Source organism: Scardinius erythrophthalmus (genome assembly GCF_964197995.2).
Source record: "Scardinius erythrophthalmus genome assembly, chromosome: 7".
In the NCBI taxonomy this organism is placed as follows: domain Eukaryota; kingdom Metazoa; phylum Chordata; class Actinopteri; order Cypriniformes; family Leuciscidae; genus Scardinius; species Scardinius erythrophthalmus.
This window is the reverse complement of record NC_138227.1, coordinates 18,801,495-18,826,836: the sequence shown is the minus strand read 5'-3', so window position 1 is coordinate 18,826,836 and position 25,342 is coordinate 18,801,495. Positions and strand designations below refer to the sequence as shown.

General features: G+C 37.5%; 3 protein-coding genes across 6 annotated transcripts in view; 1 reads left to right on the top strand and 2 right to left on the bottom strand.

Annotated features, from left to right (window-relative positions):
* Window positions 1–2,230: 2,230 nt before the first annotated feature.
* On the bottom strand, window positions 2,231–7,479 carry poldip2 (polymerase (DNA-directed), delta interacting protein 2). 3 transcript variants are annotated; one of them, XM_081371470.1, is made up of 12 exons: window positions 7,398–7,477; window positions 7,075–7,273; window positions 6,303–6,378; window positions 6,127–6,224; window positions 5,943–6,039; window positions 5,314–5,389; window positions 4,523–4,630; window positions 4,294–4,430; window positions 3,623–3,649; window positions 3,389–3,514; window positions 3,218–3,297; window positions 2,231–3,014 (listed from the first exon to the last, which is right to left on the bottom strand). In XM_081371470.1, the coding sequence occupies exons 2-12, from the start codon at window positions 7,257–7,259 to the stop codon at window positions 2,900–2,902; spliced, it is 1,125 nt and encodes a 374-aa protein (XP_081227596.1). In that variant the 5' UTR covers window positions 7,260–7,273; window positions 7,398–7,477; the 3' UTR covers window positions 2,231–2,899. The 3 variants fall into 3 exon arrangements, with proteins under 3 accessions (XP_081227596.1, XP_081227597.1, XP_081227595.1); XM_081371471.1 differs by having other exon boundaries at window positions 7,389–7,469; XM_081371469.1 differs by having other exon boundaries at window positions 2,235–3,014; window positions 6,303–6,384; window positions 7,398–7,479.
* Window positions 7,480–8,269: 790 nt separating this feature from the next.
* On the top strand, window positions 8,270–11,159 carry vma12 (vacuolar ATPase assembly factor VMA12). The gene is made up of 7 exons (XM_081371468.1): window positions 8,270–8,462; window positions 8,541–8,726; window positions 8,810–8,883; window positions 8,961–9,050; window positions 9,144–9,186; window positions 9,262–9,374; window positions 10,309–11,159. The coding sequence occupies exons 2-7, from the start codon at window positions 8,555–8,557 to the stop codon at window positions 10,402–10,404; spliced, it is 588 nt and encodes a 195-aa protein (XP_081227594.1). The 5' UTR covers window positions 8,270–8,462; window positions 8,541–8,554; the 3' UTR covers window positions 10,405–11,159.
* smtnl (smoothelin, like) overlaps window positions 10,441–25,342 on the bottom strand; it is a 42,546-nt gene continuing 27,644 nt past the window's right edge. For both annotated transcript variants that reach the window (XM_081371467.1, XM_081371466.1), the window contains exons 7-14: window positions 16,705–16,786; window positions 16,317–16,574; window positions 16,162–16,224; window positions 16,005–16,071; window positions 14,984–15,127; window positions 14,758–14,881; window positions 12,946–13,097; window positions 10,441–11,608 (exon numbers count right to left, since the gene is read on the bottom strand). In XM_081371467.1, the coding sequence (XP_081227593.1) occupies window positions 11,482–11,608; window positions 12,946–13,097; window positions 14,758–14,881; window positions 14,984–15,127; window positions 16,005–16,071; window positions 16,162–16,224; window positions 16,317–16,574; window positions 16,705–16,786 (1,017 nt within the window). In that variant the 3' untranslated portion in view covers window positions 10,441–11,481. The remainder of the gene's footprint in view (window positions 11,609–12,945; window positions 13,098–14,757; window positions 14,882–14,983; window positions 15,128–16,004; window positions 16,072–16,161; window positions 16,225–16,316; window positions 16,575–16,704; window positions 16,787–25,342) is intronic.

The following is a 25,342-nucleotide window of genomic DNA, read 5'->3' as shown; positions in this document are numbered from 1 at the left end:
TAGCGCTCCTATAAAGTTTATTGGAGAACAGTGCTTTAAAAGTCCTTCTTCTCACCTCACACCTGTCATCTCTCACCTAACAAAGAAAAAATACTAACATTAAGATCAATAACAATATGTGGTACTAAAATTATAAAAACTTGCATCGAATGGGATTTCAGTCAAATCTTTTCACAAAGTGCTCATTCAGGGTGCAAATTATGAAGGTGTTTTGGGGGGATGTACGACCCCCCCAATTAAGGCATGGACCCCCACAAAGGAAATTAGGGGTCTTAAAAATACGTATTATTATTTTTTACATAGCAGCACTTATACGTTTCAACAGCATTCAAACAACGTTTCTGTAACCACAAAAGTTACATTAAATATAATATACTCTCGCTAACAGAATCGCCCCTGCGAATGTAACCATAGCAACAGCTGCTCGATCGATGTTTGTATCGGGCGGTGCATAAAAAAAAACACTGTACTGTCGTTATTTATCACATTATCATAGACTTACACATCACAAATATAACACAAAATACTTTTGTTTAGTTTAAAACGTCTTAAAGAAGGTTAACTGCGCTATAGGATCGCCAAAAGACCATTTGCGCAAGACAACCGATTGCGCTTCGAAAATTCCTTAAAAAGTTGACCTCACTGAAAGTCATTGAAGAATTCTCACACTTCACATCCAATTTCCAATCAAAACTGCGTTAAAGGTATGGTGCAGTAGTTTACTGCGCATTAAATCCAACTTTTACATCATTCATCACAGCTGACTCGTGCAACGTCAGTTGTTTACTCTTTAGAAATCATCCGTCCGCACGCGCAAAATTATTTGGAATTTCAGAAGATGACAAAACATATAAAATACTGCGCGTTTCATGTCAAACTACTCGTAATTCAGTCCAATTAGGTCAAAGCTTAATAATGGATCTCTTCTGTCAAAAACTCCAATAATCCTCGAGTCCCTCAGGTAGGGAACAGATCTGATGACGCCTTCAGCATGACCGCAGATTAAAGAAGAGTAGTCCCATAAACCTCCAGAAACTCTCTCAGCCCGGTTCGAATTATAACATGATCTTACGGAAGGATGATTCGTGTTTTTATTTCAATCGCTGTTTGAGCGTGTTAACATCGCAGTTCCTCCGCATTCTCTCATACGCACAAGATGTAGGTTTGTGTGTGAATTTAGTCGACGGCGAGCAGAAGTGCTGTGAGCAAGGGCATGTCAATATTTACGTCGTCCGTCACTGTTTTCCTCTCGCACAAGTCATCCCAGTATTTCCTTCCACGCAGCCCGCGGAAATGTCACTGTTCACTGCTGAAATGTGCCGTGTCGAATTATTTCTCGCTGTCATATGACCTCCCCTCCCCAGGTGTGTCCCGTCTGAGGGCTGGGTGTGTTCAGAGGAGAGCGACTGAACGGTCTCTCATCCCTCAGATGGAGCGGAGAGGCGCTGGGTCTCGACACAGGCTGTGCGGGAGGGGTGGAGCGGTCTGCAACATCCTCCACTTGTTTTTCAATCTACAGTCCAGAATGTACCACTGCCATGGTACAGTTAACCAAGTGGAGAATATGGTCGCGACTGGGACTGCTCCATGTCTGCACTAAGACGCACTTCAGCACTTTAAAGGATATAAAAAGAACCATTCACACATTCGGGCTATCCCATTCCCCCGTATATGCGTAGGCATAGATTCTCCTCAAGTTATTTTATATCATTGACTTGTTCACTGCGGTCATAGTTGGCCTTTCTTTGGTGACATCTGGTGTTTAACACATGGCATATCATCTCCTGCACTTTTTTGTTCTTAGGAGGAAAATTTGGTATTGAAAATAAAACTAACACTTACAAAAGAAGCATGGAATCATATTTAAGATAAATATTGCACATAGAACTATAAGACAAATATAGATTATTATAGATAAGTAATCGAGATGACATCATTACCTCATCGATCCTCTTTTAAAGAGATAGTTCACTCAAAAATGAAAATACTGTCATTTACTATAGCATTTTAAAAAATACTGTGGAAGTCAATGGCTACCGTCAACTTTTTGGTTACCGACATTCTTCAAAATATATTTTGCGTTCAACAGAACAAAGAAATGCATAGAGGTTTGAAACAACGTAAGGGTGAGTAAATGACAGTAATTTAATTTTTGGGTGCACTTTCCCTTTAAGTATCTTCTCTGTAGACTGTGACCTGCTATTGTGGAACCACATCAATTTTAATAAAAAACAGGAAATTGGAAATGTCATTTTATTTATGCTTTTACAAACATATTTACAGTAACCAGTAAAACAGTTCATCATCCAGTAGTCTAAACCAAATATATGATCAAAGGTTGGTTTCAAGATGATGATCTCTAATACAGTTTTATCCCTCTAGGCTTTCTTAGTCAAACCACATTTCACTGGCTGACTTCGGCATGACCTAAGAATAATCTTTGCATCAAGTCATTAATTAGACAATATGCATTTGGAGAAAGCATTCAATGTACACTGACAGTCTTCACCAGAATATAAGTAAGGAATTAAGTATAAGAGGGGTTTGAACTTAAGATATAAATTGACAATACGCTGGGTTAACGCTAATAAGCTTATTCAATTGATAAACGCAGCCATTCCAAATAAATAGAAGAAAAAATAAATCACAATCAAGTTCTCTCAATACGGCCTTTCGAGGTGCACTTGCATCATTCCATTTAATAAGATCAACTCCTCAGTTCATCTTGCTCTGCCTTTTTTCTTTTAAGATATGTGGTTGCTACACATTTCCAGTGCTGCAGTCAGAGACTGAAGGATGCTTTGCTAAAACCATTGTATATTTAAGGAGCACTGATAAGGGAACAGCCTGTAGGGATGCTGAGCTGAGCCGTGATGATAGTCTTATAGGTGCAGGTTTATTACAAGGGATAGCCAGTAGGGGGAGCTTTGTCATACTTATTGCTTTCTAGTGAAAAGGGTGGAATGCGCACGTCAAAGTGTGAGCCATCTGTCCTTTCAAAACAGAACGTCCCCCTAAACAAGGAAATAAAACATGATATTCACATTTTATTACTGCAAGGCAAAATAACTGAAAAAATGAATTCATACATCACATGATCAAAAGTATGTGAAAGCCTTCAAATGCAAGCATTCAGCCATCCAATCTAACAGAGATGATTTTAGAAAATGTAAAGCGTGCACTGGTAGAGGTCGTAACAGAATGTTGATAATCTCACCACATATGTCCACTGGGTGCTTGAAGTGAAACATGACTGCTGTACTGAAACGCTGGCTGTTCTCTTGACAAAACAGGCTCCTGGTGAGATGAATGACAGATTGCATTTAGAAAACATATCATATTTCCATAATCTAATTCTGGTTCGTGCTTTTGCTGACTAATAACTCACCTTGCCAACCACTCCTCTTCCACGGACTGTTTCCAGAGTCCCTGAGAGACTGAAGATCCTCCAGTGTCTTTCCCTTAGTTGAACCACCTCATTTCCCAGGTTCTCCAGACGGATACAATACCGCCACTGAGGAAAACATCAACATATTATCTCTAACAGGTCACCAATGGCCATTCCATAAATAACCCTTTTATTGAGTTATTACAAAAAGCATAATTAGGTAATTTGGCCTACCCAATACACATGAGAGTTTTGAGCTTCCTGTGGACACAGAAAAACAAATCTGAATCAAGACCACAAAGAAAAATCCTTTCAGTACTATAAATAAAAATGCATGCACACACATACACTATTTAATATATATATATATATATATATATATATATATATATATATATATATATATAAATATATATTTACACATATATACAAACATACACACTAGAGATGCACCGATGTTATATTAACAGTAAATAAGCTCCTCTCTATTGTTTTTTTTTATAGCTAACGAAATGCAAACATTGGATAATTCCTTTCTGCTGGTTGAAACAATGATGGAGATATTACATGAGACATGATTCATTTCGGTAAATTGTGCTAAATCTTTCAAAAAGCCTTCTGACATTAATGCATGTTTTGTCATGCTGTGACTTGTCTTAAAGAGGAAGTGATGACTCGCGCGGCCGCTTAAACTGAGGCCCTACAGCAATCTGTCACGTCACATTCAAGAGCATCAAAACGCCATTTATTGTTTGAATTTTGTGATAAAATGGACAGAATTTGAAAGCAGAGACTTTGTTTCTTATTGCAAGTAACAAAGAATAAAAGCTCTTTGAGATTATTGGATGGGACTCATGGAGGTGCAATGAGAAATTGTAATGAGAATTGTAACTCTTCATTCTTACCCTCATGCCCATGTAGAAGGGGATAACAGTGACACGGATGTTCTCTGTGGTTTCCCGGTGCACATCTGAGAGCTCCAGCCAGGGATGGTTCTTCTCCTGCCAGGCCCGTAGGGTATCTCTCGCAGCGAATGGAGGATCTAAATAAACAATATGAACGCAATCCATCAGAATCTTTTTTTTTTAATCAGAACTAGTATTAGTTGAATACTGTTGAAAGAGGACTAGTTACTTCTGGAGGGGTTAAACATGAGGAAGCGTTCAAACAGCTCATGCTGGATGGGGACTTGCTCAGTGGAGTTGTAAGGCAGGATGTCTTCATGACTCACATAATCCAGACCTGAATGACATTAGCAGACACAGAACAAATGGAAAGAATGAGACAAATAACAGGCAGATAATGGAACATTCATAAAAATGCTGCCCCCTAAATTTAAAGGGGCGATTTACCGCTGACAAAATGGGCTTTCAATAAAACTATATGCGGCAGAAGAACTTTATTTTATTTTATGTATTAATTGATTTTTTACAATTATGTAAATCTTGCGAGCACCCCTTTTGGCAAAAATGCCAAAGTACTGCAGCGTTCACACCACGTCATAATTACGTAAATAAAGCTCTGTATGCTTTTGAATCGCTCTTGCGGTACTTTGATGTCATACAACGATCGGACTGCACACCTTAAATCTGCAGTGGTCAGGTGGTACAAGTCGTAACTCTCCGAAAATTACGGGTTTACACGTTGCAATTACAAATTTTACAAGCATGTAAAGGCTTTTTACAGGTCAGAATTGTTGCGGTAATTACGACATGGCGTGCGGTGAACGTACCTTGCGACCTGTCCTTTTCACAAAAGCCCTAGAGTTGTCAAAAGACTTTAGCTGACAAATAAACCGTGCAGGTAACATGGAGAAAGAGTACAAACACTGTTCATTTACAGTTACCACCGACATTGTAACAATACAAAGCTAGTTGAAAATCGGCGAACTTAACTTTTAAGGATAGTTGAATATTTAAGTTTACCTGGAATTGCATACAGGGCTCTACTATCATCATGATTTGCCAGAAATGTGACTGCTTCAGTCTGAGACCGCTGAGACTAATAGTGACAAAAACAAAGTAGCAAAGGTTGACAATAACCTCATCATTGCACTAATATCATTCATCAAAGACAAACATGAATGCATTGCTTATTTAATAATAAAATGCTTCAATGTATACTACTGTTCAAAAGTTTGGAGTCAATAATTGTGGAAGGATAATAAGTGTGTCTTGAGCACCGAATCAGCATATTAGAATGATTTCTGAAGGATCATGTGACACTGAAGACTGGAGTAATGATGCTGAAAATTCAGCTTTCCTATCAAAGGAATAGATTACATTTTAAAATCTAATAAATAGAAATCAGTTATTTCAATTTCACAATATTTTTCTATTTTTTATCAAATAAATGCAGCCTTGGTGAGCATAAGAAACATTAAAAAAAAAAATCATAATCAACTCCAAACTTTTTAACAGTAGTCGATGCAGCAAAGAACAAAGTTCTAAAGATACATTTGATGATTTTAAAGAGTGGTTTAAAGTGTCAAAAATTGTATTAGGGCCACACTACATCAACTTACTATTTACATATGTACTTTGATGCCACTTACTATGTGAGGGCAGTCTCTGGTGTCTATGAGGACCTGGTAGTACGTATGCATTTTGCCCTTCACCTCTTTAGACCCATGGCCCACTGAGTCAGGCTTACTAAAAAAGCAAAGGACAAACAGGAGGATCATTGAGCAGAAATAGAATATAATCAGGTATAAATCCAATTAATCCTCAACTACATACCTGTCAGCCACAGCAGGACTTACATCTCTGTCGTAAAGACGAGCGTGCCAGGGGAATAACACGATTCCTCTGTACCCAAAAACACTGTGCAGGAAAAGCTGTGAATGTTAAGAATTAAAATTACTGCATCTGAGCAATCAGAATCAAGGGATTTCGCAAAAGAAATGATCACTGACCTGGCCCGTTTCATATTTGCCATGCTGCTTCAGAGCTTCAAATATTCCGACAGGTTCCAGTATTTTACCCTCAGGCCTGTTTCTACCAAAGAAACAATCATTAAAGAATCTAGATTGTACTATATTGCATAACTAGGATGATGAATGACATAACTGAATTCAACATCCCAGCCAGCAAGGATGAATATTGTGCAACATATTAAAAATGGAGAAATATTTGGACACAGACCAGACTGAATTTGAAAGTTTTATGGTGCACTAAACAGACGGACATGAACAGAAATAGGACTTGTTTACTGTCTGCTGGCTCAGGCCCAGACTATCACTTATATAATCAGGAATGGCTTTGGGGGGCTTTAAAGCAAGGCTGAGGTATGTCATTCTTTTAGGCCTCAATTGAGTGTATTGGTATCTGTCCTTTTCCAATGGCATTTTAAGATCAACTCAAAAGTACTGTAATCAACACATACGATTTCAGAATTCGGTTGTCCACACACTCGGTAAAAAATAAAGTGCACTACATAACCACAGTTGAGCACTGAAACAATATGGAAGTGGTATTACAGGTATGCAAGCATGTGAATCATAACTACAGTAACAGCTCATATTATACACGTGACAGCTGATATTAAATTCTTAATGAATATGAATGCTTTTCACAGATACATTTTAAAGGTATTTGCTGTCAAAATAGTTTTCTGAAACTACAACTCTGCGAAGTTATGTAACAGGAGGACATGGTAGGACGTTCGTTCGCTTAACTAGCTCTTACCGTGATGACATGAACCTCTTCTGTTGAAAACTGGACAACCCGCAAGCTGAACACAATGGCTGGGGTTTTTTCTGATCTAATCCGCTGCTGAAGTCTAATGCACTCAATATTCTGTGAGTACATTTGTGCTGGTTATATTTACTAGCGGTGGACAATAAGCCCCGACGTATTGCACACGCTGCCATCTTCCTTTAGCTATCTGCACATGAACACACGGACACAGGTTATATCTTTCACGTTAAACCCAAAACTCACATTTTAAGCGCGTGAAATTCGGGAATATTGAGAAGCAAAAGTTAAATAACATTTAATACATTTTTTACCCTTTTATTGCAATATTGTACAGTACAAAGTAGCACACAATTTCCCATAAGGCATTGCGACCGGAAGACGTCGATACTACATAAAGGTCACACGTCTTATCGGTTCCTTTTGTAATCATTTTTTTTTTTTTTTTTTTTTTTTTTTGCGAAAGGTCCTTTCATTTATTATTTTGGCATTAAACTCATGTCAGGAAATTTCAGAAAGATTTGACTATATTTAATGACCCCAATTTTTCTTATTATATAATAAATGTACTTTTAATTTTCGCTAAATATCATATACATAAATGTAAATATATTAAAACAAGACCGTTGTTTTTTAATATACCGGTATTCTTCATTCAGATAACAAGAAAGCCTTTAAGACTTTATCTATATGCGAATCTTTCAACGTATTTATTTTCAGTCCCAGGCTGTGTTTTCTTTTATTTATATTACTGTAGTTATGAGTGTATGTTGAATTTGTTCTGTCTTTTGTCAAATACAATGAAATACAAATTCAACACAAATATTAAACAACATAAATAAATTAGCAATTCACTTAATAATTAATTTAAAAAAAGAGGATGCGTCTCGCCTTACGTTTTTTTGTTGATTAATTAAATAAAAACAACACAAAACATTAAATAAAAGGTGATGAGGGACAATAAACCCATATTGGTATATATAAGGTAATACAAATAACTGACTTGGGGACTTTATTCCTAAAGTATGATTTTGTAACTGTATTTATGAATAAAATAATTTTTTATCTCCATTATTAAATCTTAAACCCTGTTTTTCTTTGTTTTATCCAGTCATGCGCCTCAATCCAAAAAGCCAGTAGGTGGCGGTGTGCGATTATTTAGTTGCTTTGCAACCAGCCAATAAACACGCTGAAGAAGAAGAAAAATCAGCTGATACGCAGGGATGAGAACAGAAAACATGCTCAATTTAAGATAAAATATAACTGTTATATGGGTGTAACATTATAGTTTAGTTCCGTTGGGAATATTTTCTGTTTTTACTTTATATAATTTGTGACGCTGAATTGATTGCAGTTTTAGTTTTGAGCCTTTTGATAGGGTAAATAAGGAAGTTCTCTTTACTTTTCTATTTAGTGTCCTCACTAAAAGTAAGTGAACGTGTACTGAACTTTAGCAGACATTTTTGTTATCATGGCTTCTTCGTTTAAAACCGGAGAGCGATTCCGGGAGAAGGCGAGAGATTTACTGGAGAGAGAATCTGCCAGATCAGAAGAGCTGAAGGAAGAGATGAATGCTCTGAAAGATCAGTCCATCATTCCATTCAAGACAGTGAGAAAACTAAGCAAGCTTCTTCAAGAAAATGGTAAGAAACATACACATGTTATGGAACATTTTGTGAAGCTTCTTATTGCACATTAGAAGTTGAGTTTGATGTTTTTAATGTAGGACATCCAGTGTATCTTCATGAGCTGTTTGAGGACAGCGCACTTCATCTTCCAGAAGTCATCAAACCTCCAAGGGTAAGTGAGATTCACTGATTCAAGTTGTGTTTGAAGCATGATCATCAAAAAAATAACGATTCATTTCAACCCAACAGAACCCCCAGCTGGTGGCCCGCCTAGAAAAAATTAAAGCAAAACTTGCCAATGAAGAATATAAGAGAATAACACGGAATGTAAATCCACAGGTGAACTCTCTTTTACAGTCTTTGTAACAAACACGTGCTCTATAGTTTTTGGAAATACTGTCATATTTATTAATATGCTGTTTTACTCAAAAGGAAATGAATAATCATGGAAACTTAGCAGACTTTGGAAGACAAGGTAAGGATGTTCCCCTTTCTCTTCTCATTTTTAATGTCTGTTATGATTTTCATCTTGTCATTTTGTCTTCTGCAGTACGTTCTGTGAAGGCGATTGTTGTTACTGTACTCAACTTCCTGGTAACTGTAGTTGCAGCATTTGCTTGTTCATATCTGGGCAGCCAGTATCTCTTCACAGAGACGACAGCAGTAAGTGCACACTGCGTTCACACCAATCAATGCACTGTAAAACATTAAAGGGATAGTTCACTTTGAAATAAAATTTTGGTATGTTTTAGCTTACCTCAAGGGCATCCAAGATGTAGATGTCTTTTTTTCGCAGTAGTTTCAATTTTGATATTTTTAGATCAAACCGTTCTTGTCTGTCAGTCATATAATGCAGATCTATGGTCACTGTCTCAAAGAGCAAGCACAGTCCAAATTAAAACAATTCCACATCGTGCAAATTAAACAATTCCCCATCGTAAGTACACATTGATGGCCTAAGACACGAAACGAGCGGTTTGTGTGAGAAAACAAACAGTATTTTTATCGTTTTTACCTCTTATACACAGCCACATCCAAGTGATCTGAGGGCGCGAGCGCATCCTGGTGTGTGACGTGTGCGCAGACTGGTGCATAGAAATATACACTAGATGTCGCCTTGGCTACGGCAGTTCATTGGAATGAATGTCTTTAAGGCGACATCATGCGTATACACGTCACACACCAGGATGCGCGCGCGACCTCAGATCACTTGGACGTGGCTGTGAATAAGAGGTAAAAACGATATAAATACTGTTCGTTTTCTCACACAAACCGCTAGTTTCGTGTCTTAGGCCATCAATGTGTACTTACGATGGGGAATTGTTTACTTTGGACGATGGGGAATTGTTTTAATTTGGACTCTGTGCATGCTCTTTGAGACAGTGACCATAGACCTGCATTATATGACTGACAGACAAGAACGGTTTGACCTAAAAATATCAAAATTGAAACTACTGCGGAAAAAAAGACATCTACATCTTGGATGCCCTTGAGGTAAGCTAAAACATACCAAAATTTAATTTCAAAGTGAACTATCCCTTTAAGGGGTTTTGGAACTAAACAGTATTAATGGTTATATGTGTGTTTTTTCTTGTAGAGAGTGTTAGCTGCAGTGATTGCAGCATCTGTTGTCGGTCTTGCTGAGCTTTATGTTCTCGTCCGGACTATGGAGGGAGACCTTGGAGAGCCCTAATATCAACTAACATCATCCAATATTTCCACATGTTTTGTGTCATTCTTTCTGTACAGCTTACAGTTGTTGGTTTTTTATTCTTCCTCCAAATCCAAACAGTGAGATGTCTAACAGTGTTTAACAAATTATTCTTGATCTAACATAAAGTAAAAGGATCCTTTGAATTAAAATGTACAAGATTAGAATCAAAACCACTTCAAAACACCGGAAGGTATATTATAATCATATTGTTGTCTTGTTTTCCACATCTATCATCTTAGTATTTATTGGACTGTCTTGTACAGGAGTGTCATTTCTTGTTTCAGTCCTTAGAGACATGGATGTTAATGAATTGTGATTTGATGTTTATTGTAATTGTTATTGACTCACAAGACATAGTGTGGGAAAATGTCATCTTTTTTTTCTTTTTCTTTTTTTACAAGAAAATAATAATAAAAAACATCCAAAAAGCTAAAGTTGAGTCAAAAGCGTTCAAAAGAAAAGAAAAGAAAAAACATTTAATATATCACGCTCCCTGGTGATGCTCACTGTTTAACCAGGTTTACAGCATTTCCTTTTATAACGTTGATCCAGTGCTTACTGTACGTGTAAGGTTTGAGCTACAGACACAGTATAAAAGACAACCAGAAACAACTGAAAATTAGAAAAAAAAACTTTTTAAAAAATGTGCTGATCTATCTGAGAACATATATTGTACCTTATTCCCTGTACATTCTATATCTTTCTATCTTTCATTAGTAAATATGAAATCCACTAATATATTTCTGTCTCTATCTTTGCAGTCTATAAAATGGCTCCATAATGCAGTTAGCGTAACCAAGCTGTTTTGTAATCAATCAGAGGCCACAATTTCTAAAAAGAGCCTGCCATACACAAAAGCCACGTCTCAAGGGTCTGTATTAATAGTCGATGACCTTTTCTTGACTAAAAATGCAACCGTAAAAGCGTCATGCTTGAAATGGTGTGGGTTCCCATGGACATTTTGCAACCCCAAACCGTAGTATCTATATCAGAGTTCAGTTTTGTCCAGCAGAGGGCAGTGCAGAGTGTTCAGCTGGGGCTGAAGGGGCCAAGACCTCACTCAAACTTGCGCAAGTGGTTATATAGTGACTGGACGTAAGTAAAGACACACATGGGGTCTGGCTTTCTGCCCATCACCATCATGTCCTCCACTTCAATAAGCCTATCACAGCCAGCTTTCTTCCTGGAAATAGAGAGACACAGATTTAACAGGGTGGACGTGTATGACTGCTTCTATTCATTCTCCATGTCTGCTGACTATTTAAGTTTATGATAACTGTAATACATATGTTCAGGTGACGTTAATAGTGCAGTTTTAGGTCTATGTAAATATTTCAGGATGTGGGAATTGGGACACTGGGAGAATGATGTCATGCTGCAGCAGCAGGGCTGTCAAGTAGCCGGTTGAGGGAAAGGGGAGGTTCCTCTGAGCTCAACTGGGATTTGTTGGCATGCATTGCTTTACTGGTTTAAAGTGCCGGTTACGGACACCCTAGACTCAGACGCATCGGAAACTAAGTAACATTATCTTTTGTGCCGTACTGTGAGGTGATGTGTAGCACAACTGCAGATGATTTGCGTCAACTTGCATTGTGGAATCATTCTGTTCAGGTCGTAAGGTCGGGTCACATCAAGTTCACATCTCATCTGTCTGGTCCATTCCTATTTAAAGACTTTTAATACCTTATTGGCGCTTTTAAATGAAAATGAATATGGTCCAAATTTGTGTTATTTTTTAAGACTGAATATAGCGCATGATCTACATGGATTATCTTTTTGCTACTTACTGTATATGCAGCCTTTTTTTTTGACATTCATTATGTTTTTGAAACATGATGACAGAATTTCCCTGCAAAAAATACACACTTTTTTACAGTTTGGGGTCAATTAATTATTTTATGTTTTTGAAAAGGCTGCATTTATTGTATCAAAATACAGTAAAACAGTAATATTGTAAAATGTTATTACAATTTAAACCGTGATCTAATCAGGAATCTTTGATTCGAAAAGAACGGCATTTATTTTGAAAGAAATCTTTTGTAACATTATAATATCTTTAGTGTCACTTAGTTCAATCTTATGCATCCTTGCAGACTTAAAGTATTAATTTCTTAAAAAAACAATAATTTTACTGACCCCAAACTTTTGAACAGTAGTGTATTTCAGTCATCTTTTCAGCATGATAAAGGGATGACACTAAGACAAACGGTTACACTTTATTTTAATGTGTCCCCGCTACAGTGTGATTGTACATTTTAGTACTGAGTAATAGTAATTAACTACATGTACTATAGGGTTAGGGTAGGATTAGGCTTTGGTTTAGGGCTAGTTGCATGTAATTATGCCTAATTTATAGTTATTACTATAGTAAATACATGTAACATGTGGTACAAGGACACATTAAAATAAAGTATTACCAGACAATCTACTCAACTTTAAGAGAATAAGGAGATGAAGTGTCGACATCTCAATGCCCTTGTTTAAAGGGTGAACAGAGTCGCCTCCATTCCAGTGACTTACTCTGCAGTGCTGAATGCCAGTTCGAAGTTATGCTTGCGCTCGGCAGGGGACAGGACGTTGTAATCAAACTCTGTAGGGAAGAAAGAGTGGACTAGGGCGCAGAATGCCATGCCATCACTCCAGCTGGATGAGAAGTTTTGAATGTCGATGTTCTGCAGATTAACGGGAGAGAGTGAAGCTATTATATGTCACAGGACACTGGGGTTTTGCCCCCGTACCCATCAACACAAAGTCAAAATTCGCTTTACATACTTACTCTATTCATAATAAATGTGCCTGATTTCATTGTGCATTTATATATAGCCTATATTATATATATATATATATGTATATGTATATGTATATGTATATGTATATATATATATTAGAGCTGTCAAAAGATTAATCGCGATTAATCACATCCAAAATAAAAGTTTGTGTTTAAATAATATATGTGTGTGTACTGTGTGTAATTAAATTTGTATATATAAATACACACACATGCTTGTATATATTTAAGAAAAATTTGAAATTTATATATAAAAAAAATATATTTATATATAATATAAATTATATGTAAATATATACAGTATATGTATGCAAATATTTCTTAAATATATACATGCATGTGTGTGTATTTATATATACAAAATAATTATACACAGTACACACACATATATTATGTAAACACAAACTTTTATTTTGGATGCGATTAATCACGATTAATCTTTTGACAGCCCTAATATATATATATATATATATATATATATATACCGGTATATATATATATATATATATATATATATATATATATATATATATATATATATATACCGGTATATATATATATATATATATATATATATATATATATATATATATATATATATATATATATATACGCACACCTTAAAATAAAGTAAAATATAATAAAACTTAAACTTATATTATTTCAGCTAGATGATCAGTCAATATTTCTCATCTTCATTTACTTTAACATGATGTTCTAAAATAACTAAAACTGAAAAAATAAATAAATAAATAAATAAACATTGCACAGTAGTGTGCAATAAATAAAATCAATTAAGCATTTATGAATCTAAAACTAAAACGGAAAAGAATAATGAATAGCAATAGATTACAAAAAGAAGCTATTATTCTTCTAGCATTTGTTCCTCTTGCTCAGTGAGTAACTGAAAGGAATAGAAAAACAATAACGTCCTTTGAGATTCTGCAGAACTGCATGTGGGTGTCAGAGCAGATGTTTTACTGTTGTCTGGCTCTTATCTTCATGAGCTGAAATTTATAGTATTTTATAGTAATATTTATATTTACTCATTCGTGTAGCTGGCAAATCTGACAGGCAAAGACAGTCTCTGTCACTGAAGGAAATCGAAATCTTCATGCGTGTTTGCCAGCTGTCTGCTCTTGTTCTCATGTTTACATACTGCTCTCTCGATACTAAATTAGGCTTGACCGTTAATTTACTATCTCTAACTAGAGCCACATGGGCTGGTTTGCAAAGCCGCACTAGAGTCAGTCAGAATATATATGCAGAGGAATCATAATACCACACACATAATGTTCATTCACAATCTTACTGATGTTAATAAAGTTGATAAGCTAATAAACAGAATAACACTTTATAATGAGCTCAATCTTAAAATAACAGTATAGGAAGCCCTATAAGGCAGGATCATCTGCATCTTATCAGGCTGAAGTGTTGCTAAACCTTTCTTAGTTTTAATATACTGGCCTTGTTGATACGTGGGAAAAGCTCCCTTTTTTCTTCTGATTTGAGATAAGTCCCATGACGTCTATGGAATATCTTACCTGGTACCCAATAGTCTTGGATCGACACCACTCCAGAAGAATCTGCTTGATACTACTAGCACTTGATACTCCAAAGCTCTGAGAGCGTTTTAGCTTTGGTTTGGAATCCACTGGTTTGGGTCGACTGAGTTGGGGAAGATCAAAGCAAGAGGTTTTTACTTGGATTGACTTTGCAGAGCATTAAAAAAGCATGTGCTTGCACAGACAAACAGGACGATTCCATTACCTGTTGTTTTCAGAGTCCAGTCTCTCAAAAATGGACCTGCGTGCCTGAGCTCCAATGTTTCGAGGTAAAGTCTGGGACCTCACAAGCTCCCGTCTGCGCTCAATACCTCTGCCGAAAGATAAATCTCCTGGCATATCCACATTCCTGATGCAGAGAGAGAGAGATGGCTGAGGAACATTTCAGTACTGTAAAATATTATAATTTTTTGGTAACACTTCATAACACTTCATTTACTGTATGTTCCGAAGATGAATGAAAGTCTTTGGAACGACATGAGGGTGAGTAAATGATGACAACATTTAAATTTTTTGGTGAACAAACCCTTTAAAGGAGAACTCCGGTCAATTTTAACATTGAGCTCATTTTTGAGCTCATCTCGTGATTCCTTCAGAGTGAACACGGTGAATCTGACTGCAGTAGATGTGAAAGATATGAATAAAATTGTCTAGTTCACGCGCGTGATCATAGGTAACTAAACCTTTGCGCGTGAACTCGACAATCGACTACTGTGGATTTCGACCGAAAACAGGATGTAAATACAGGTATGAGCGCTGGCTGAATTAACATCACTTTTATTCATATCTTTCACATCTACTGCAGTCAGATTCACCCGTGTTCACTCTGAAGGAATCACTCACAATGGCTGTGCACTTGTAATGACACATCAAGGATGTTAAGAGGCTAAAAGCAGGTTTAAAACTTGCCCCATTGAAGTCAACAGGGTGCACATTTTAAAAAGAGGATAACAAGGTGTAGGCAACACCGATTTTTGTCGTGTTCTCTGTACTGACAGCACTCCGAATTTACAAAAAAATTATCTCAATGTTAAAATTGACCGGAGTTCTCCTTTAAGTATTAGTATTACTATTGCTTGTTGTTAGTTAATGGTAACTAATGAACTAACTAATGCTAACAAATTGAACCTTATTGTAAAGTGTTACCATTTTTATGAGACTGTCTTGCTAAGTGAGAGAATATTGCAAATTCTATTTGCATTAATGTATATTCATACTCTACCCACCTGTCTGTATTGTGTGAGAAAAGCCCCGAGTAAGTCACTGACTTGGCCGGAGCTGAAGATGCTTTCTCTGTAAGACAAAACATGGAATGACACAAACAATGAGATAAAATCACATGCTGTGAATACGAGTCAAAGAAGTTGGTTGAATGTGTCCTACCACTAAGCCGTGGAGAACCCATAGTCCTGGCTGGAGTTGGAGCCCATGTTTTCACAGACGGCACTGTAAGAACAAGACCAACACACACCTTTAGGTGATGACAGCAGAAAGAGTCATCTGTAGCCTCACTCTGTGAAGCTGTGATGGAGTCATACCTGCATTAACAGGAGACTCTAGTTGGGGCTGGTTATCGCTGCTGACCGCCTGACTGTTTGTCAGTGAATCTGTTATGGCTGAAGGCATTGCTTGCATCGGGCTACCAGGTGACTCAGGACTCTTCATAACTGCAGAGTCAGCCACTTTGGTGGTTGCTGTGATTGGCAGGTGTGGCATCGCCATGGGAACGGGGGCCGAGTGCTCCTGTGACACACCGTTGGGTGGTGAGTTTCTCCTCAAAGGCATAGAAGAGTTTTCTGATTGGATAGAGGATGTAAATATGTTACAACTGAAGCAGTATAATGTCTGTCTGTCTGTCTGTCTGTCTATCTATCTATTGTTAAGGGAACATAGAATAGGCTTTCCAGAAGGGATTATGGGTAATACCTGTTGAGGATAAGTGTCCATTCTCCAAGCCTTGGAGAATTGGCGCTGGATCCACTTCAATGGGCTCATCTCGCTCAATGCTCTGTTAGAGAGAGAAGCAGCATTTACGTTTAATCTTTAAGAAGACTATTCATTTAGTAACACTTCAATGTAATCTTTAGCAAATCTCAAAATGAATATCCATTTATACTGCACATTATGATGTTGTGATGCCTAAAGTCACTTGTAGCATATAAATATGATTGATTTTAGTTTTTAGAGATTTATTTTTTGACAAAACAATATTTTTTTAATGTCGATCCGTTTTTGAGCCTCGGTCTGCTTAGTTTTTTCTGTGTTTGGCACCGTTGGCACGTGCTAGTTGACAGTCGCCTTTAGTCCTTTTGGTGTGTTCAACTTCAAGAGCAGCTTTTTGGCCGAGATGTAGTCGACGAGAGGTGACAACACAGTCAGCTTTTGTCGCTGCTAGTTCTTGGATGTCGGCTTTGTGTGTCCCATGCTTTAAAAAGGCTATATGTAGAATTCAGAAACTCAGGTTATAAGCGACACTGGTGGCCATTAAGTGAACTGCAGCCAGCAACTTAGTGCACATGTAACGTACAAGAGACTGAATGTGATTTGAGGCCCCGATATAGAAAAGCGGCAGTTAAGAAAGCATCTGATCATGGCGATGTGGAAATTTGGACTAGCTCTGCAATTCACCGGCATCTTGTCAACAGATGAGGTCATTAAAATCACACTGTTATGATAGTTTGATTATAAAGCAGGCCTATATTTGAGACTATAGACTATAGATCTGGTTATGTGAGCCTATAGTTTGAATTAATCCCTTTTCATTGCATGACACATTGACATTACAGTACAGAATGGCTCTTTCAGCATTATCCTGAACATTGTATAAGCATTCATTTCATGTGTCATTGAACGGAAGCGAGGCTCTCGGAAGTGTGTGTGACCATCACGTCCTTTGGATTTTACAGGCGAAACCAGCTCAAGTCCATCACATAAAAATGTGACCTGGGAAGGTCTTGTTTTTTTAAGTTTTGCTACAAGCTGTTCACACATTGGCAATACAAAAAGCGATTAACACATGAAAATTCTTACATATAGCCCCTTTAACATAAAAAAAATTATCAGCTTATTGGTATTATCCAGAATTTGAAGAAAGATATCAATCCCTGGTGCGCCTAAAACAAGTATCCTTTACAAGAGGCACAGTCCCAAGTAGATGAGCACCAAAACAGGGTATAGAACATGAGACAACTGATGCGATTATCCAATAAACCCCAATCAAAGACATGAAAAGAGACAAAGTGGCTCCAAATGTGTTTTTCAGGAGGGCACATTCTGCAAAAGTAAATGAATGATGTAATCTAATCAAAGACATTTGATTGATGGTTCACTATGATTCACTATGGAGACCAGAAATGTTTAAAGAAGCCTAGTCTCCTTTAAAAAGTAATCGATGCTCTGGATCAGGGCCGATGTGGGTCATCAATACAGATATTGCTGCTGGTCTATTTTAATCTTTAATAGTCACTTCTACCCTCCATGCACTTTTCTGCGTGACCTAAATGCAAGATCACATGTTGATATTAGTGCCTTGAAGTTACACACTGACACATGAAGCTCGCCGCCTTGCTTAATTTCCTTTATACCTCAACCATCAAATAGTTATACTGATACAGATGTTTGGCATCGGCTGCAATGAGCTAACCATTATTAAAGTCTATTGACTATTGTCTCCTAAGGGGCTAAGGGGGTGGTGGACTAGTTTTTTAGGGCCTGGATGTAAACCAAAAGAATGACTGTGCATGTTTAGTTATCTCTGGCACTGTCATTAATTACCTGGCAGCTTATCAATGGACTTTAAAAAGCTCTTTTGTGTGTGGCCTGAACCTCACTAGTACATGCAAACACATGCTAATATGCTAACAAATGTGCACAGGCTATAAGGAAGTGTTTGTTTATGAATGCAAATGCAAAACACACAAGGATTAGAAACCAGGCACGCAATCAGGAAAGCATTGCAATTTAAAAGAGAAATAACTTCTTAGTGAGACTCAAGGAGTAAGTAAACTGGCGAGAAGGAGGCCAGGTGACATCACATCTAAAGAATGCTGGAGGGGCGTGCGGTCGAGGGGGAGCAGCTGCCTGTCCCATTGAGAGAAGGAGATAGGGGGAGACAAAATTCACCCCAGCCATGAAACGTATCCAACTCTGATTTGCTGGCTGAACATGCAGGTTCTTGGCTTAATCCAGTGCTGGAGTTGCTGCAGTGCGAACGTCTGTTGTTGGACTGTGTCATATGTCAGTGTCTCTAGAGTATATCTGCAGACATGTGACCTGTATTACAGTGATTTTGGGCAGCCTGGATTAAAAAAAAAAACCATCGCCTGCAGACATTTGCATCTGAAATTCCTTCCAAATGTATTGGTTCAGGCACTATTCTGGCACAGAGGTCACCTGCTGCTCGGTCCCTGGGCTAAATTAAGAGGTGTAGGGGGAATCTTACCACACCCATCTCACATGTTCACTGAACTGCATGCACTCACCCCAGTTGCTCTTTTATTTTCCAGGAACAACACATTCCCAATCCCAGAGAATGCGTCATCGCATTAATAGAGAGAAGCAATAAAACAAGTGCAGGAAATAGGGAGGTGAGACAGAACATGTGGAAAAGCACTTTAGTATAAGGCTGCAACAGCTATTTTGATAACCAATTAATCTGTCCATTATTTCTTTAATTAACTGATTAATTAATCAGTATGAACAAAGTTTTGTATTGCTATGATTTTTTATGTTGCTTTTATTTTTATTTTATCTTATTAAAGTTACTATTCGTATTAAAAGATATGATTTTTTTTAACATTTTTAATTCATTTTAATATTTTTTAAATGAACATCCAAAAAAAATATTGTTTTGATTAAAATGACACATCTAAAATGTTCCATTTGATTGACAGGCATGTACATGAAAGTGTAAGTTGTACATTCAAGTATTTAAAGAACAGCATTTTATCACTATTATTCATTTGACCTAATTAAAATTTTATTTTTAAATATCAAAAAAGGGATGAAGATAAGACTAATTGCTAATTAAATTGGACTTTTTTCAATATCAATCTGAAAAGAATGATTCATTTGCAAATCTGGGTCTCAAAACAGGTCTCAAACAGATCATTGAATCAATGACTTGATAACTAATGCAATCAGATCATTTGAATTCACTATTTAATAATTTTAGTGCTATTTGTGAACTGCTTTAACTAATCAATGGAAAAAATTGGCTCAAAAAATTTGTACGCGAATCGGATATCGCTATAAGACCTCAAGTAAATCACTGAATGATTTAGATGTTAATTACGGCAACTGGATTATTATTATGGATTATTAATTATTGTAATTTTTTTAACTGATTATTAATTCATTAATCGGACATAGCCATTGGGCCTCGATTCTGAATCATTGAATCACTGAGTTGTTAACTTCTGCAGTCAGAATTCACAATTGAATCATTCACTGCTACTGCTGTAACCTTGTTCAACTGATTCACTTAAATGACTATTTTCAATATCAATTATCATCAACATATTAACGTTTAGTTGTTCAGCTCAACTTCAGCTCAAGTCCTTAAGCCACACAAAAGAAGGGAAAAAAACTGGACAGTCCATACTTTTGTCCTCAGGGAGGGTCACTCGTCTCCTGTACGTGCTGTTCCTCCATAAGTGAGGACACTCAAAGACAATGAGGGTGGTGTGGAGAGCAGCGTCGCCTCCCAGACTATACAAAACAGACCACTAGAAGACTAAATGCAGCCCCTTCAGAGACACAGTAATCACTCCTGCAGGTGAGGAGACAAGAAAAGGCCTAGAGGAGTCTTCAGTCTATTTGTGCTGTCCTACAATAGGCCTACATAAACCGAATGCCTCTGAATGTGGTTACTATGTACAATCCGTTCAGACAATGGACTCCCCTTACAGAAAACCTTTAATGTGAGTCTAAATGTCCCTCTACGGCAAAATAAGAATTTCCCCAGCGTGTTGGCAGCCTGCCTGTGCAATGCTGGGGTGCATAAAAGAAGATTTTTTCCAGTGGATAATCATAAGGTTGTATTGTATATAATCTCTGAGTGATTTGATGGGAGTGTGGCGGCTTGAGCATTGTGACTGCAAGAGAAAACAGAGAGCTGCTCTGTGTATGATCAGATAGATGAATGCCAGTTTTGATGAAGCTCTGTGTGTGTGAGTGTCTGATTTTAAACGTATCTGAGGGGATATTCTTGCGTCTCTGTGACATTTGAGATTCTTGGAACGTTGTGGTGGCGGGGGAATGGAATGGAACATAAACAACAATAGAGGGCATGTTTGTGGGAGAACTCTGGAGGGTTCAGTGGACTCATTCCAGCCCCAGTCTCTCAAATCCTACAGATAGCCAGCTCTTACAAGGCCCTCTCTGGTATTAATAAGCCATGCCGATAATGCTATTTATATTTTTCCAGTGTACAAATAGCTGGGCTCATTTTGGGAGTGGGGGTCATGATCAGAAAACGTAAAGTGGATACTGTTTAAGGCATAAATCAACAGTGCGAAAAGCAAATGTATAATTTGTGATTGAGAGAAATTTTTGCCCTCAATTTGGCCGACCGTAATTTAAGGGTCATTTTTCCTGCTGTTAGAAAATCAGAGAGATGTAGAGTCTATAAAGTTGAGACAAATGGGAACGGGATGCCTGGCTTGTGAGGGTCTTTGCTCTGTAATTTCCTCCACAAACTCAAGTGTTCCTGCAGAAAGAAGCCCAAACACCTGTTTTTAAAGCACCACAAAGCCTGCAATTTCTCTCTTCTGGCAGAAGCAGGAATGGAAAGAAAACCTGCGCAGAGAAGCAGAGAGAGACGTTTGAACACTCAGCTGTGTGTGAACTACAAGAATTTTTCAGGGAGTTAGTTGGGTGTGCTTCATTTTCACTCCCACATACTCACAAATTCACAAATTACATTGTAAAAAGCCTTATAAAAATGGTCCTTCGGGCCATAAATTCAAGCCCTGAATCTGACCTTCTGATTTAATTTCATTGGTGTAATTTAATGCAGTCAGGTGGATTTGGTCACATGACATTATTATAAATAATTATGAGTCAGCATATTCAAATTCAATTCATCAGTTTGTTTTCTTAGCTTAAGAGTCACTTCAACTAAATTACTGAATCAGTAAGTTTAACAATGATATTTGTGAATCGAAGCATTTCAAACTAACTAGCCTAACTAACTAACTAGCTAAATCGGACATTGCCGGAAAATTTAATCAGAATTGAAACTGAGTTGTTAACTGATGCAATGAATCACTAAAATTCACAAATGGATTAATTAATGACATTTGTTAGCGGTTCAAGTGATTCATTGAGTTGAGTTGGTTCAAAAGAATGATACATTTAGAATGATACAAATCAGACATCAGGTCTCCACTAGATCATTGAATCACTGCATTTTTAACTGATATAATCAGATCAGTTGAAATCACAGTTAAATCATTCTGTGCTATATGTGAACTGGTTCAACCGATTCATCGAAAACAATGATTTGTTTACAAATCAGACATCGTTATCAGGTCTTTTTCAGAACATTGAATCTTTGAGTTGCAATCAGATCAGTTGAATTTACAATTGAATCATTCAATGTTATTTGAGAACTAGTTCAAATGATTCATTGAAAAGAACTTTCTCAAAATAATGAAAATTGGCTTGAAAAAATTTGTTCACAAATCAGAATTTAGGAACATGTTTTTCTAAAAATGTAGTAAAGTAAAAGGTCATATAGCAGGCTATGCCTTGGAATGTAGTGAAGTAGTGAAACTTTAGAGTAGAGATATTTAAAAATCTACTTAACTTCGGAGTAAAAATAATTTGCTTCCGTCAGTGGTGGGTTGGTACTTCATGGAGTATTATTTTATTAGGGTATCTGTTGTTTTACTCAAGTACTACTCAAGTACTTGATTTGAGTACCTCGTCCACCACTGGTTACTGTCCACATGATTATTTTAGATGCTACCACACAAGAGCATTTTAGGTTGCCTAACAAAACATATTTACTGTGTGTACACCTCTTTGGTTTACCAAACAACCTTATAGTGGGAAGTGCGCATGTAGTGCACTCAAAACTAAACTGTCCATTACTCATCTGTAAACAATCATGTGTGTCCTGACGCATTGACACAGGAGCTCCTGGGCTCTTGAGAAACCTCAACAGATTAATACTACGTGGCCATGCAGTGATTCTACTTTAATATGATTCACTGCAGCGCGATTGATGGGTTGTAGCCTAAAGGGACGCACTACATCTAAAGCCCCACCTGCAGATGGAGAACACAGACCTGGGCAGTGGTCAAACACACCGCCTCAGGCCAGAGAGAGAAAATAAACCATTCCAGGAATACACAGCAGTTTGCACACAATATCTAAGAGCTTAGCTTGGTTTAGACTTCCTAGCACCAGCTGAGATACCAGCAGCCTTGTACTCTGCTCCAGTGACACACACATGGGTGGTAATGTGACCCCATGCACGGTGGATAAGCAAGGTCTTCACTAGAGTTTCCTCACTTAAATTCTCTGCACACATGCATTCCTACAAGGTGGGTCAATGGTTCCTGAGGGGCAGTGAGGTCATCCCGTAAACAACGAATTATTAACCTGTAACCATGGAGATGAAAATACATGGCATTGTCTGGAAGTAATTAGGAGAGCTAGGGGCAGCATGGGAGTGGCTGGATGCCTTTCTCTAGCCTCCCATCCACAATCTATTCTCTCTTTTCCACCCTCCCTCTCACATTCCCTCTTTCTCATCCTCTGTTTCTCTCTCTTGCACTCTACTGTATTAATAGCTGTGCAAAGGTTTTTTGTTCTGCTACTTCTTCTCTGCCAGGAATCTGTGCTGGACATGGAGATACAGGCAGGGCAACGGGAGGAGATTAAACGTTCTGTTCCATTGTGAGAGCTTTGGCTTTGGGCCAGTCCGAGCTGGAAACATCAAGCATATCTCAGGCAAACACATGCAAACAAACACACATGAGTATGTTCGAGTAAGCTCCTTAAACCCTCCTGCTAAGGTGTGAAACTACACAGGCGCATTTTCATACACTTTCGCCTCATAAATAAAAGTTAGGAGTCCAGTGGCCTTGCAAATTTGGACGCTTAAGTGAATCTTTGCAAACAAATGCTCAGCCTTTAAGTCTTCTGAGGCCTGCTTGGCTACCTGGTAGGCTATCCAAATCTAGAAAATTCCCAACATCAAAACTGAATTTAAAGCAAAGCACGTCAGATCAAACGACATTCCTTTCTGGGCTTCATGTTTTAAAAACAGCTCATCTTTGGCAATATTAGATGGCTGTGTGGACTGAAAACTAGATGTACTGGCACTCTGGGGTGAGGTAAGCCAAAGCGAGGAGGGTGTTTCTCACACTGCCAGAGCCAAACGTGGGATTTGAAGTACTATTATGGTAATTTGGTAATGCTTGGCAACATGGGGTGTGTGTGTGTGTAGAGGAAAAAAGGTCCATGCTACAGATGTGTGGTGTATATAAACATGACAGGAAAGATCTAAATGTTTATGCTATGTCATAGCATGGTAAACGGTGTACGTCAAAATTATGAATGTTAGTGGTTATTTGCCAGTTTGGAAGTTCTTGAAAAGTATGACCACAGGAAAGAAGGATACACATTCTTGAGCTCCTCAGTAAAAACAATATACATCTTAATTCTTAGGGCTAGTTTGGTTCAAGAAAATGTTCGTCAATAAAGGTTTTTTTTTTTGTCAACAAAAAGATGATTAAAAAAAAGTGTGTCATGGCAATAATTATAAACTATGTTGATGAAAAATATAACTAGTAAAAACACAAAATGTTTGAATATATTTTGTACTCTCTCGTAAACTAAAATGTTAATTCAGCTGAAATTAGATGCTATTGTAGTTGTGTAAAACTGACTAAAATCAATCAAAATGACAAAAAACTGACGGATATGTTTGTCAACAGGCAAAATGACTAAAACTGTGTAAAAATGAACTGTGAGTGAACTGTCAAGAGAACTACAACACAAAGCTGTTAGTTGACAGATTTCTGAAACCCACTGTCAACCATGTTAGCAATAGCAAGTCAACCAGGTTAGCAACCGAACCAAGATGCTAGAAGACAGCTGCTAACATTCAGTCTGATGCAGTGCTAACTTGGAGCACAATGTGGAACAGCTAAAAAAAAATACTAGACAAGAGGCCAAACCCAGGCCTTATAATCTTCATAATTTGGGATTGACAGCATGAAGCTAAGAGGAAATCGTTTAAATATTTCCAATATCTGTTAGCTTATTTGTGTCTGTGGGCATCTGTGCGTGTTTATATCCTTTCATTGAGATTTTAAATGTGCCTTAACGGAGTTTCCACAGATAACAGCCGTGCAAATCTTATCTTCCTCCCACCCCAATCACTTGCCCCGGAGAAGAACAGCCGAACACAGCAGGAGTCAAAGTATCTGACATTTTCAATGCAGTGCCAGTGACTATATTGAGGCACAGTAGAATCAAAGATAACCTACTGACCCCTAAACAATTTATTCACATCGGCAGTAATGAAGGGCAGAGTCTTTGTGCTCGG